Genomic DNA, 14,371 nt, shown 5'->3' on the forward strand with positions numbered 1-14,371 from the left:
TAATGAAAATTGGGTGCTTCATCAGTTAGACATCAAAAACGCATTTCTAAACGGAAACTTGGAGGAGGAAGTATATATGCGAATTCCACCGGGTGTGAAGAGTAATACAGGAAAAGCATGTAGATTACTAAAGTCCTTGTATGAACTTAAGCAATCTCCAAGTGCCTGGTTTGACAGATTTACAAAGGTGATTATTCAGGATGGTTACAACCAATGTCAATCAGATCACACTTTATTTGTCAAAACATCTTCAAACAACAAAAAGGCAATTTTGATTATCTATGTGGATGATATTATTCTAACAGGTGATGATTGTATGGAGATAGAAAGATTGAAAAAGCTACTGGTGAAGGAGTTCGAAACCAAAGACTTGGGAACTTTACGGTATTTTTTAGGCATGGAGGTTGCAAGGTCAAAAGAAAGAATAGTGATCAACCAAAGGAAATATATCCTTGATCTACTATCAGAAACTGGAATGAAGGGATGTAAGCCGGCTGAAACACCCATGGAAGCAAATCTGAAGCTAAGGAGAGAAGAATTGGGAAGTCCCGTGAACAAAGAACAGTATCAAAGGCTAGTAGGTAAACTAATTTATTTATCACTTACTAGACCTGATATTGTGTTCCATGTCAGTATAGTGAGTCAATATATGAATGATCCAAGAGAAGAACATTTAGAGGCTGTGAATAGAATTCTAAGATACTTGAAAATGACACCAGAACATGGATTAATTTTTAGAAAGAGTGATGGTAGAACAGTAAGAATTTTTTCGGATTCAAGCTGGGCAGGTGAATTAACGGATAGAAGATCTACAACTGGTTATTGTTCATTTGTTTGGGGAAATATGGTTACTTGGAATTTGCGAAGGAATTTGGCTTCAAAGAATGTTAACTGAGCGGGGGTTATGTGCCAACAAATGGTTTGAACTTCAAAGTGACAGTAAATCTGCAATAAGTATTGCAAAGAATTCAGTTCATCATGACCGAACGAAGCATGTGGAGATTGACAGACATTTCATCTCTGAAAAGGTGAATGGTGGAACGGTGAAGCTCAATTATGTTTCAACGAAGAATCAGTTAGCAGATATTCTCACCAAAGCACTTCCAAGAATTACCTTTGATGAGATTATATCCAAGTTGGGTCTTTTCAACATTTACTCCCCAACTTGAGGGAGAGTGTAGGTTATGCAATAGATAAGTTAGTATTTTAATATAACACTAACTCTTAGAAAGTTAGATAGATAAGGATAACTACTAAGTAGTTTACTTCTAATAGAAAACTTACTCCTAACTTTTTCTATAAAAAGATGTATTTTCACCATTCACAATATATAACAAAAAGAGTTCCTTTTCTTCTCCACTATGTTGTTTACTCTTTATCAACAATTTGTTATATTAAGGAAGATGTTATGAGATTTTGCTGGGATTTCTTTGCTGGAAAACAATGGGAGAGGGATTAACCACTCTTTTATTTTGTTGATTCCTAAGAAAGTGGGTCCTGATTGCATTGATGATTTTCGTCCCATTAATCTTGTTGGGGATCTTTATAAAATTTTATCGAAGACGTTTAGAGGGTGCATGGAGTACTTAATTGGGTCTTCACAGTTCGCCTTTATCCCAGGAGTAAAAATTTTGGATTGTTCTTTCATGGAAAATGAAGGTATTGAATATTGGAGGAGGAAAGGGTTATCGAGTGTTGCTTTCAAAGTTGATTTCAGGAAAGTGTATGATTCGGTGGATTGGTCTTTGCTTCTAAATGTCATGGATCAAATGGGGTTCAGTGTAAAATGGTATTCTTGGATTCGAAAGTGTATATCAACTGCCTCGGTTTCTGTTTTAGTAAACGGTTCACCCACGGAGGAATTCAAGATCTATAAAGGTCTTCGTCAAGGGTGCTCCCTATCACCCTTGCTTTTTAACCTAGTTGGTGAGCTACTTAGCTGTTTTTTGTCAAAAGCTGTTAATTTGGGACTGTTTGCTAGTTTTACCATAGAGAAACATGGGCATTCCTTTGATCTTTCCCATTTACAATTTGCTGATGATTTTTTTTATTTTCTGTGGGGCTTCGGTTAATCAATTGAAGAATGTTAGGAGGGTATTGTTGATTTTTGAATTGTTATCGGGATTAGAGATCAATCTGGCTAAAAGTAAGATTTTTGGGATTAATGTGGAAGAGGGGGTGTTAAAAGAGTGGGCTGACTCTATTGGATGTTCAGTGGGTACTTTCCCATCTTAGTATCTTGGAATTCCCCTTGGAGCTAAAAGGAATTCGGCAACATTGTGGGAACCAGTGGTGAGCAGATTTCAATCAAAATTGACCGGATGGAAAGCTTCTTCTCTTTCGTTGGCTGGTAGAACCGTGCTTGTCAAGTCGGTGTTGAGCTCATTACCTATTTATTTCTTTCCATCATTAGAATTCTTGCATCAGTTTTGAAAGTTTTAAATTCTATTATGGCAAGATTCCTGTGGGGAGGGTCAGGTGAGAGGAAAAAGTTGCCTTGGGTGAAGTGGTTGTCTGTATGTTTCCCGAAGAGTTGTGGAGGGTTGGGGATACCTAATATGCATTTGGTGAATATAGCTTTACTAGGCAAATGGGTCTGGAAATTTTCGACCGAAAAGGATTTAGGATGGAAACATTTGATTTGTTGTAAATATAATGTGGATGGTAATGAAATTTTATTGAAGGAGGTCCCAACCCAAGCTTCTTGGTTGTGGAAGAATGTTGCCCCAAGTTGGATGAAAAAGGATGTGTTGGGTGAGGTTGCTCGGAATAAGTTGGTTTTGAAAGTTGGGGATGGGAAATCTATTACATTTTGGCATGACGTGTGGATTGATAGGGTGTCACTAAAGGATATGTTTCCAAGACTGTTTGCTTTATCTGTTAATAAAGAGATGAAAATTTCAGATTACGACTCTTTTTGCTCTTCAACTTGGATATGGGATATCAAATGGAAGAGGAATTTAGCGGATTGGGAAGCTGATGTGTGGATTGAATTTATGAATTTATTGGATTCTGTGAAATTTGATCAGAGTAGAGTTGATTGCTTATTATGGAAAGGATGTGGTGATGGGGTCTTTACGGTGAGGTCCTGTTTGAAGGGATGGTCCGAGATATTGGGGATTGAACAAAATTGGAATCGGACGGTTTGGAGTGGCCTCGTTCCTCCGAGGGTGGAATCTTTCCTTTGGCAAGTTATGATTAAAAAGCTGGCTGTGAAGTGTGAGTTAGTGAAAATGAAGGTTCCAGGTATTGAGGATACGCTTTGCCCGCTATGCGGGTTGTTTCCTGAATCGGTATCGCATTTATTTTTTACCTGTAATATTTCTTGGGAGTTGTGGTGTAGGTTTTTGTGGTTTGGAATCTTTAATCCACTTTACATTTTGAACCTGATGTTTTTCTGCAAGTTTGGTGGGGGTTGGTTGGGAATTTTGAAATTTGGAAAGTTGTTTCTGGTGTTGTTTTATGGTCTATCTAGAAGTATAGGAACATGTTAGTGTTTGAGGGAGGGTTATTGGACCAGATTAATCTTTTTTTCCTTGCAAGATATAGGCTGATGACCTGGTTCTCGGCAAAACATAAAGAATTTTCGGGGTTGTTTGACTGTCGTATGGGGGATCCTTCTATTGCGGATAGGTGTGGTAAATAGGGGAGCACGATGTTATCTCGGTCTAGGTGGATTCCGCCTCCTGCAGGCTTTTTAAAATTGAATGTGGATGGTGTTGTCACGGATGATTGGCTGAAAGGGGGCATTGGAGGGATTATTAAAGATTCAGGGGGTTATTTGTTGGCTTCATTCTCTGAGGCAGTTGGTCAGGGGCCTCCTACAGCTGTTGAAATGTTGGCTATTAAAAGGGGTTTGAACCTCTTTTTTTATTCTCAATGGGGTGGTGAAGCAAGACTGATTGTTGAATGTGATTGTCTTGTTGTGGTTAATTGGGTTAACAACTTGGGGGTTGCCCGAATCAGTATTGTCTGTTGTTTAATGAAATTTTAGAGATTATTAGGGATAAGGATGTGATGATAAGGCATATTTCCAGAGGGACTTATTGGGGGGTGAATAAGTTGACAAAAGAGGTCATTGGATGAGTGGGGTTGTGTGTAGGCATTTTGTGTTAGATTTGGGGGGTTTTGTATTGTTTGGTTTCTAGTGGAAGTAAGGCTTTGGTGTTACCTAATATGTATTTTTATGATTGTTCAATAAAATTATGAGACACTCTTTTCCTTCTTCCAATGCTTGACAAAACTTTTATATTTCGTTGAGTATGAAGGGATTTTTTAATAAGGTCTCCCTGTTCTATCAAAAAAAATAAAAAAAAAAATTGTGTTGAGTTTATGAAATTTGAGTAGAATCAAATCGAATATATTTGTTCGAGTTTCTATTCAAATTTAAATATAATTATTTATAATGTATGGTATTTTTTAAAAAAAGAAGAGGATGCCTTGTTAAAATGTATGGTATTGATTGATTCCAAATTAAACAAGTCTCTTTAGCCATATATTATATGCACATATATGATTGACTTTTTATATGGAAACAATATTAGTAGACAAATAGGAACATGATCACATAGAAAAACATTTGGGCTGTGGATCATCCTCTTTTGGTCATTTTCCCTAGATTGTTTTCTATTTCCTCAAACAAGGAAGGAAAATTATTTGAATTTGGTGAATATAGCTCTTCGGGATGGATTTGGGATGTGCAGTTTAGAAGAAATTTAAATGATTGGGAATTTGAGCAGTGGTCTAATTTGATGGTTGTCATTTCGAATTTTTCCCTATCTATGGAAATTTCTGATGGGTTGATTTGGAAAGGTACTGGGGATGGGGATGTATACTGTAAGATCTGCTGTTAATCTCTGTTCATCGGATTCTTTGGGATCGGAGGAGGGCTATTTTTGGAAGAAGATAATTTGGAGGGGCCTGATGCCTCCAAGAGTGGAGTCATTTCTATGGCAGGTTGTTCTTGGGAAGCTGGTTGTTAAGACAGAACTTGTTAAAAGGGGAGTTCAAGGAATTGAAGACTTGTTATGTCCTCTTTGCAAGATGGTGGATGAGTCCCCCTCTCATTTGTTTTTCTCTTGTTCGGTGGTGTGGTCTTTATGGAAAAAATTTATGAATTTTTGGAGGATCGATTTTGTTTTACATGATAATGCTAAAAGCTTTTTTCTAGCTTGGGATGCTTTGAAGACTAACTCACCGATATGGCCATTTATTCCAGGGGTTGTTCTTTGAACCACTTGGAAAATTAGGAATATTATTTTGTTTGAAGGGCGAAAGTTAGATCGGGCAGAATATTTCTTCTTAGCAAGGTTTATGCTTGCTTCTTGGTTCTTAGCAAAGCATAAAGAGGTTTCTATCCCTAAGGACTCACTTATTTCAGACCCTTCCTTAGGGGACTCTTGTTCTCTCTATTCTAATCAGATTGTATCTATGTTTCCTTGGTCTCCTTCTCCTAAGGGCTTTGTAAAATTAAATGTTGATGCTGCAACTACAAGGGATTGGAAGAAAAATGGATTAGGAGGAGTTTTAAAAGACTCCTCAGGATTGACCCTGGGCTCTTTCAAGGAGTCTGTTGGTCCGGGGCCTCCGACCTTGATGGAATTAAAAGCTATTCAAAAGGGGTTGTCGTTCTTTGTATATTTTCGAGAACGGGTCAAGGACCGTTTGATTATTGAGAGTGACAGCAAGGTGGCAGTGGATTGGATTAAGGAAGTTGAATTATGTCCAGATGTTTATGCTTTTATGGTTAAAGATATTGTTCATAGGCTTAAAGTCTTTGAAGGTGTTGTTAGATGGGTAAATAGGACAACCAACTTAGAGTCTGATGCCTTAGCTAAAGAAGAAATAGGATGAGTTAGTGTTGTTGTTTACGGTTGTTTAGGGTTGTTTTATGGTTTTCTGTTTCTGTTAGGGGTGTTTTTTATGTTGTTTCTTATGTAATTTCCTATGTTGAATAAAATCTTAAGGCACTCTTTTCCTCCTTTCGCTGATTAAGGAGCTTTCCTACAAGCTCCATTAATCAAGAAGGGGGGTTTCTAACGAGGCCTGCAATTCTTATAAAAAAAATATTACCTTATCTTGATACTGTGGTAATATAACTGTCGGCAATTCTTCTATTAAATGGGGTATAGGTAGCAAATTTTTTACAGGAGTGTGTCATGTGATCTGTAGCTTCTAAATCAATATCCCAAGAATTTGTTATTGACTTATCTAAGACATTTATTCCCTAGGACCTACAGAAACTTAGTTGAGTGTGCCTAGGAGGAAGCACTGATAGTACCAAGGTATTTCAGGTGTCCCTAATAGGTTTATGAACTTCTGAATCTCTTTTTGTTGAACCCTTCTAGTTCTTGAGGCTTTTCTTGGCTCAATTGTGTTGTGGTCATGTGTGCTTGTCCTTGATTTCATGTGTCTTGTTTTATAACCACTTTCCCTGCTTGGAGATTTTTCCATGCAGTTTGCTGCTTGGTATGTCTTAGATTTAATGACTTTTTAGCCTCAATTATTGATGCCTTTTCCAAAGTTAAGCTTTCCGTGCTCTCTTTATTTGACATCTCTCTGATGGTTGGGTTCAAGCATCATGTGCGTCAAAGAACTTAGAAAATAGATCAGAATATATGCTATCTATGGGAACTAAATATTGACAATAACTCTTGAATCCTGATATGTTCATTCTAATTTATTTGTCTAATTACAACCTGATTATAGCATGTTTCCAGCTTACTGAAAAGTAGAATATGAATATGGAACCAGAATTTTTTTTTGAATTCATAAAAATTTTGAATTTCACTTTTGATCTTTTAACTCATGATTGGTTCATATTGTAACTGGAAATTAAGTGTTATCCTAAAACAGTTCATATTCAGCTTTTTGTCACAGTTCCTTCTACTGGTTTTTCTTCTTTTGTTGAACCTGTGGAATGATAATTTCTTTAGCAGCTACTTCGTTTTTTATTCTTACTATGAGCAGTGCCTATTAAGTGAAACTTTAACTCCTTGAACTCTGCTTCTGGGATGCTGAATCTTGATTTTTCTGTTTTGATAGGTACCTGTAGTGACAGCGAGCTTTCCAGTTGATCGTAGTTGTAAATATTGTGAAGGCTCTTTCCCATATTTCAGAGGATTGGCAGATTCGGTTATGTACGTTATGCATTTTTAGCTGTTTGAGATTAGATCTTCATATTTTTCATAATAATTGCTACAGTTGCTAATTGTTATTGATGTCATAAGCAGGGTAATGAATGGTATAAATGCTCCAAAAGTGGTTGAATGCTTGGGTTCTGATGGTCACAAATACAAGCAGCTTGCAAAGTCTGGGAATGATGACCTAAGACAAGATGCTGTAGGAATTTTCTCTAACCTTCTGTTTTTGTACCTTGGTGAAACAGTCAATCTTAAGATATTGCTCAGCCTTAAAATCTTAAGATATCGTTTTAGTGATCTACCACATCGCTCCCCTTAGCATTAAGTATGAAAATGTTTATGCTAATATCTTCTCCAGGTGAAATCTGTCATTTTATTTGGCCAGAAAATATAGAGCAATTTATTTAGGACATGCCTTTCATATGAGAGTTGATCCTCGTAGCCTTAATAAACATTATGTAAAAGTTCAGTTAAACTAGCCTTAAGTCTTATTTGAGAACATGTTCTGATATTATTTAGGTTCTGGCAGAGCCCTTCTAAAATTGTTTCAAGAGCCCTTTTTATTGGGTCCAAGTGGTGCATTATTTAAATTAAAAATAAACTTTTTGGATAATTTTTTTAGGTTATGGAACAGTTTTTTGGACTGGTAAATACTTTCCTACAAAATCACCGCGATACATGGAAAAGGAGATTAGTCATACGTACATACAAGGTATGTTCTCATTTCCCTTATAGCAAGAATGAAATATTAGACGACACTTGTTTGGCTGAAGGTTAATTTTCAATTTGGCATCAAATGATTGTCTTCTTTTCCCATATTTTTTAAATCTTGGTTTAAATAATGATTGCTCATAAATTTCCTTTTCCTTTTCTGTAATTATGGAACATAAGAACATCTGATATGGCATGGAAAGTACTTATATTAATTACTGATAGTGTTCTTTTCTTTTTGCAATTAGAATTTTATAAGAGATGTTAGGTTGCCTTGTATTAGTTGTACAATTTCACTATGTTTTGATTTTCTTTCAATCGTTTCCAATAGAGCTCGTACAATTAATTTGATCATATATACTTGAAAAGAAAAAATGGTGGAGAGAGAGGCTGGAGGGGGAAGATTCTTCTTGAAGAACTTGGATGTTAATAATGTTCTGTTTAATTTTTGGCTCTATGGTGTTTTCACCAAATATATCATGGAGGATAAAAAAAAGAATACCAGTGCTCTCTAGCTCTGTATTTAAGTGCATATGTTTGTGCATTTTAATCAAAGATTTCCTTTCAAAAGTATAAATGCATTGTAATTTATGAATTAGGTTGTCCCCTTCACTCCAAGTGCTGGTGTTATTGAATGGGTTGATGGAACGCTTCCTCTTGGAGAATATCTTACAGGAAGGTTTGTTAACCTACAACTAGTTCTGTCTTCAAGTACATGAGCTTTAATGACTAATATCATCGATTCTCAGCAATAGAAGTGGTGGTGCACATGGTCGCTATGGAGCAGGAGACTGGTCAACTTTAAAATGCCGAGAACACATGTCAAATGCAAGTTGCCTGCCCCTTTTATTATTTCATTAAAAACTGTAGTTTATTTTCTGTTGCTGTAAAATTTTAACCAGCTTAGAATGTGTGCTCACCCCTTCTTCCTCTGCCCTATCCCTTTTGGCATAATCAACTGGGTTATTTCTGTGGGTTTGAAATGTTCTAATAATCTGAAGGAAACATCTCTAATCCTTCTTCCTCATGGAGATAGGCAGGTGAAAAAGAAAACCTTCATGATATTGTTTTTATTTGATGATAGGAAAAAGACAAGCGCAAAGCCTTCCAGGCAGTGTGTGAGAATTTCAGGTTTGAACTTTGAATTGTAAGATAACTAATGTTCAATTGTTATGGTTTCCAGATCCTAATGTACTTAAGGTTTGACCTTTTGCAGACCTGTCATGCATTACTTTTTTCTGGAGAGATTTCTTCAACCAGCCGATTGGTTTGAGAAAAGACTAGCTTACACACGAAGTGTAGCAGCTACTTCAATGGTAGGCATACTCTGCACTATTGTTAATTTCCTATTCGTGTTAACATTAAGAATAATTTCCCCTTGTTATGCCATCCAACTATTCAGTTTTTAAGCTTATAGGACATTATCCAGTTAATCCATGCAAATAGATGGAAAGATAAAGAATGAACTAAAAAGCTTAATTTCTATATCTTTTGCACTGATAAATATACTCCCTTTTGAACATTGGGTTGACAAAAATGGGTAGTTATTCCATTCCCAACAATCAAAGTTCTTTTCCTCTTCCTATTAACAAACTCCACTTTGGTATTCATGAGATAATTGTTCAGTATTTCTGAGTCGGTGAAAAATGGAAAACATTCACCCATTTGGAAGGTTCTTGGTCAGTATTTTTTTTCCATGAAAATCATGTTTAAGGACTTCTTTTCTTTGAACTATTTATTTATGTTTCAAAAAGTACAATTTCTGTTCTCTTTAATATTATCAACTATTCAAATTAAATTTTGATTTCATACCCCTTCTCAAAACAATGTAGTCTGTCACAAAATGTTGTAATACTGAAAACATTTCTGTTTCAGGTGGGTTATATTGTTGGCCTTGGAGATAGACATACTATGAATATTTTGATTGATCAAGCCTCAGCAGAAGTTGTTCACATTGATCTTGGTGTTGCATTTGAACAAGGCTTAATGCTCAAGACACCAGAGCGGGTAGCTTATACCATATTTTAGCAATCTTTTTTCCTCCCTTTGCTTCTTTCAATTATTGTTAATAGTAATAGGAAATCTGACATATTTCTGTGAAATAAACTTTATACAGTACAATTGTCACTACCCTAGGAAACTAAATTACACTAGCTTTGGAGGAAATCTTTCTTAGGAGCAAACAAAAAATTAATTGCCAGGGGCAGATTTTATCAACTAAATAAGGGAAGAAACACAACTCTTCAATAGCTGTAGAAGCTCTGTATAATCTCAGAAAATTCCTTGATTTGAGTCAACAAAATCAGTTCCTGAAAAAGACAATCCTTAGGTGAGAATACCAGTTTCAGTTTGCATTTTAGATTTTTTAGATCTTTTGTCAATTATGGATGTTTAATAGATCAGAAGAAAGTTTTAGTCACATGACGCCCTATTTTCAGGGAGGTCCGAGGGGAGTGGTTATATTTTCTACAATGGATACCATTGTTCCATTGATAACTAAATTTTGGTTTCTTGGAGATGTAGTGTATGTATTGAAGTGATGTGACTTGTCTGTCATGTGATAGCGAATGGTTTCCTAAATATGCACTGATGCACATTAATACGAACCAACCTTTTTCCTATTGAAGTAAGAAGAGTTCAGAACTCGCCATTCTTCTCTTTGTTTAGATGATTGGTCTCAGTTTGAGGTTTCAGAGACAGAAAATGTGTTATGTTTTCCCTGGGTTGAGAGAAATGGTCTATCTAGTTTTTCTGTATTTCTCTTGGGATCAGCCAGAAAATAAATGACCAGATTTCAGCAACTAAATATGGGAAGAAACACAAATATTTTACATTTTACAATCTCTGTTGATAATATAGGTATTTAATTCCTTTATTTGAGTTATCAACTTTTAGCAACTCTCACCATCCATTCCTTTAACTGTGCCAGGTTCCGTTCAGGCTAACTAGAGACATCATCGATGGCATGGGTGTTACTGGAGTGGAAGGTGTTTTCAGAAAATGTTGTGAGGAAACTCTCTCTGTTATGCGAACAAATAAAGAAGCTCTAATGACTATTATCGAGGTATGGCTTTTTTAGACAAATTTCTCTCTAATTATCATTTTCTGATGATAAAAATGCTTTGCAGGTTTTTATCCATGATCCTCTTTATAAGTGGGCTTTATCACCCCTGAAGGCTTTGCAGCGTCAGAAGGTATTTTCTGGAACAATTGTTTTTCCCACTCACGGAATTTTGAGTTCAATATTTCTTTATTTGCAATATAAAAAGGAGCCAACATTTCTTTGGTCAAGATAAATGAAGAGTGAGATAATATGGACATTGACAAGACCCAACATATGGCATTACTGATAGCCCAGAAACATAATCGTTGCCATCTATAACAAATAAATCTATCAAGTCTCATGCCTCCATATTGAATTTTATGGCTGGTTGGTAATATTTCGAGGGGCATGAGTTAATTTTCATGATTATTTCTCAAATCAATGAATTTATTAGATGCCTAAATACAAGCTTTATTATTTCAGCAATAGATGAGTTGGAAGTCATCACCAATTTCCATCTTTCATGAGAGAACTAGTTCTTTTATTCTAAACAATAACTTACTGAACTGCTTTAACATCTGTTCCTGGAAATGTTACATATTTTCTCACGCATATAGTCTGTTTTCTTCCTCCCATGGTAATTGACAGGAAACGGATTACGATTTGGATACAAGTATAGAAGGTGCCCAAGATGAATATGAAGGCAACAAGGATGCTGCCCGTGCTCTCCTGCGCGTAAAACAAAAGTTAGATGGATACGAAGAAGGTGAAATGAGGAGTGTACATGGGCAGGTATTCTTCAACTTCAGCTGTCACATTACTGGTCTTAAATCGTTGGACTTGAATGTGAAATTGTTTGGTTTATGTGATGTAGGTTCAACAGCTGATTCAAGATGCCATTGATCCTGAGAGATTATGTCAGATGTTTCCTGGATGGGGAGCTTGGATGTGATCCTTATTCGTATTCTTTCCCTTCACTCTGCTCGGTATGAAGGATAGATAAGTGTTTATGAATCTTAACCATTTGATTAACTAATTTTTCGTCTTCACATCTTCGTGTTCTTCATACCATCAAAGCCTTCCACCCAATCATGATTTGTATAGGCGGCTCTAATTGTAACTTTTTGTTAAATAAAAAGGTCTATTTTGAGGCTTCATGACTTAGGTGTCTGTACTTTCTTTACATGAAGTTAGTAGGAGATTTCCTTTAATTTGACACTTTATTCTTGCTTATCAACATAGTTGAGTTAATCCTACGAGAAAAAACAAATAGTAGCATGAAGTACAATCGATCAGGCAAAAATTAGGAAGGTACCTACGTAGATAATGCAATGAATAATAAATGAATCAACATTTAATTCTCTATTTCCAGGGTTTTCCTGAATGGGTCAAATATGGTTTGGAAAAATCTGAAAATTGACTAGTTTAATGGGTCATTCCTTTGACTTTTGAGCATCCAATGCTATCAAACAGTCAACCATCATAAATCGACAGAGATGCTGAAAATAAATCTACTTTTTTGGAATGCTCAATGCTGGATTAAAACGAGGCTGATGCAACATGAACATTCCGATAAAGAAAAATATGAATGCTAAAGTGGAAAATCAGACATGAAAAATTCTCAATTATCCATAAGATCAACACATATGCGGAAGCATTTAAAATACAGGATAAACAACGCTTGTGGTCCCTCATGTTTTCGGCATGTTTGTCACCAGCTATAAAAAGGTTTGATCTTGATCCTTTTTGTTTTTGGTTTATTTTATTTTGGTCGTTGGATCGTTAACTCTTGTTATTTTGTTGTCGTGATATAATAGTAAAATTGGTTAAATTTTATCTGAACCTTGAATTTTAGACAGAATATCACTTTGACCTTAAATTTCCATAAAATACTAATTTAACTCCTAAATTTTATATAAAATATCAATTTTACCTTTAAATCCGTTTCATCGAAAATAAAAGAACCATAAATAAAAATGTTTTAAAAATAAAATTTAATATTAATATAAAAAAATGAAAATCAATTTAATTTCTTTTATAAGCATATTAACTTCATTTTTTATAGTATATATGTGAATTCATTATTTATTTTTCATCTTTGATGAATGATAATATCAATATCAATTTACAGATATATCAAATAAAATATCTTTACAATAATAATAATTTGAAGAATTATTGAAGGTAATTATCTCTTTTTTATTTCTTTCAAATTAATAATAGAGAAAATAACTTCAGTGACCAAAAATGTCTTATAATATACGATTTCAACTAACTTTTTTTATATTTGCAAAAATGATCAACAAATTCGCAACGCGATCTCGAATTCGCAACTCAGTTTTCAAATTCGCAACACGAATATGTAAATCACATTGCGATTTTTCAAATTCGTGTTGCGGTTTTCAAATTCGCAATACTGGATTTCAAATTCGCAACTCAATTTCTGAATTTGCAACGCAAATTTTGTTTTCGCAACTCGATTTTCGAATTCGCAACACGAATTTTAATTTCGTAACAGGTTTTAGTTTCGCAACACAAATGTTTTGGGTATATAACTACGCATCAGCAGCAACTCATAATCTAAATCCTTAAATCGCAACTCATTCCATTTCCATCTATCACTCTTTCCGGCGACATTCGTTCCTATATCCAACAACATCCTTCCCCATCTCTATTTTTTTTACATAATTTTATTTCTATATAATTTTTCAATGATTTCTCTCCCAAATTATCAACTATCAACTTAATAAATGTATATTTTTCTCTAAGTTGGTGATGATATGTAGTTTATAGCTCGTTTGTTTAGTAACTTAATTTACAATTTGTAGAATGAAATCATCTAATGTTGATTATGTTTTGATAGATTTGTGTTTTGGAGGGTCATGGGAGAATGTTCATGGTGTTTTACAATATATGCCTTTACCTATGAATCTTCAACTAAAAGTGTCATTAAAAAAGTTAACTTATGAAACTCTAGTGTTACGTGTTGCAAAGAAATTGAATTTAGAGCCTCTAAGTGGATTTAGGTTATCTTATCGGAGAAAATGTAAAGTTTATTTGTTAACCGAAAATGAAGATGTTGAACGATTCATTGCTTACATTAGTGTTTCGCAAGAAGATGATATTACATTGTATGTTGTTGAACCTAGAAGTATTGAAGTTGGGTAAGTAGCGGGTAGTAATCAACTAAGTTCTTCAACCCCAGTTTATGGTGCTCACAATGTACAACGTTGTTATCAACCTCAAAATTTAATGGTTCCACCACAATTTCATCACCAAGAAAATTTTGTTTCACCACATTTCCAATACCAAACACAATAACAAACATAATCTTAAAACCTGCAACCTTTTCTTAATCCAAAACCCAATCAACTTTCAGCACCAAATTCTGGTTTTCGTATTAACCAGTTAGACGATTATGAGCCAACAGAAAAAATTGTGAGTACTAGTCAGTATTCAAAATTTGATCTTGGTC

The 14,371-nt window shown here is 35.0% G+C and overlaps 1 protein-coding gene across 1 annotated transcript in view; it reads left to right on the forward strand.

Annotated features, from left to right (window-relative positions):
• Positions 1–11,999, forward strand: part of LOC120204566 (serine/threonine-protein kinase ATM-like) — a 91,788-nt gene extending 79,789 nt beyond the window's left edge. The window contains 12 exon segments of the mRNA XM_039204626.1: positions 7,045–7,139; positions 7,233–7,341; positions 7,765–7,854; positions 8,453–8,532; positions 8,603–8,681; positions 8,938–8,984; positions 9,070–9,169; positions 9,729–9,860; positions 10,783–10,917; positions 10,982–11,047; positions 11,545–11,688; positions 11,771–11,999. Coding sequence (XP_039060557.1) covers positions 7,045–7,139; positions 7,233–7,341; positions 7,765–7,854; positions 8,453–8,532; positions 8,603–8,681; positions 8,938–8,984; positions 9,070–9,169; positions 9,729–9,860; positions 10,783–10,917; positions 10,982–11,047; positions 11,545–11,688; positions 11,771–11,848 — 1,155 coding nt within the window. The 3' untranslated portion in view covers positions 11,849–11,999.
• Positions 12,000–14,371: the final 2,372 nt, after the last annotated feature.

The sequence above is a fragment of the Hibiscus syriacus genome, unplaced genomic scaffold, assembly GCF_006381635.1.
Source record: "Hibiscus syriacus cultivar Baekdansim isolate YM2019G1 unplaced genomic scaffold, ASM638163v2 tig00011079_pilon, whole genome shotgun sequence".
In the NCBI taxonomy this organism is placed as follows: Eukaryota; Viridiplantae; Streptophyta; class Magnoliopsida; order Malvales; family Malvaceae; genus Hibiscus; species Hibiscus syriacus.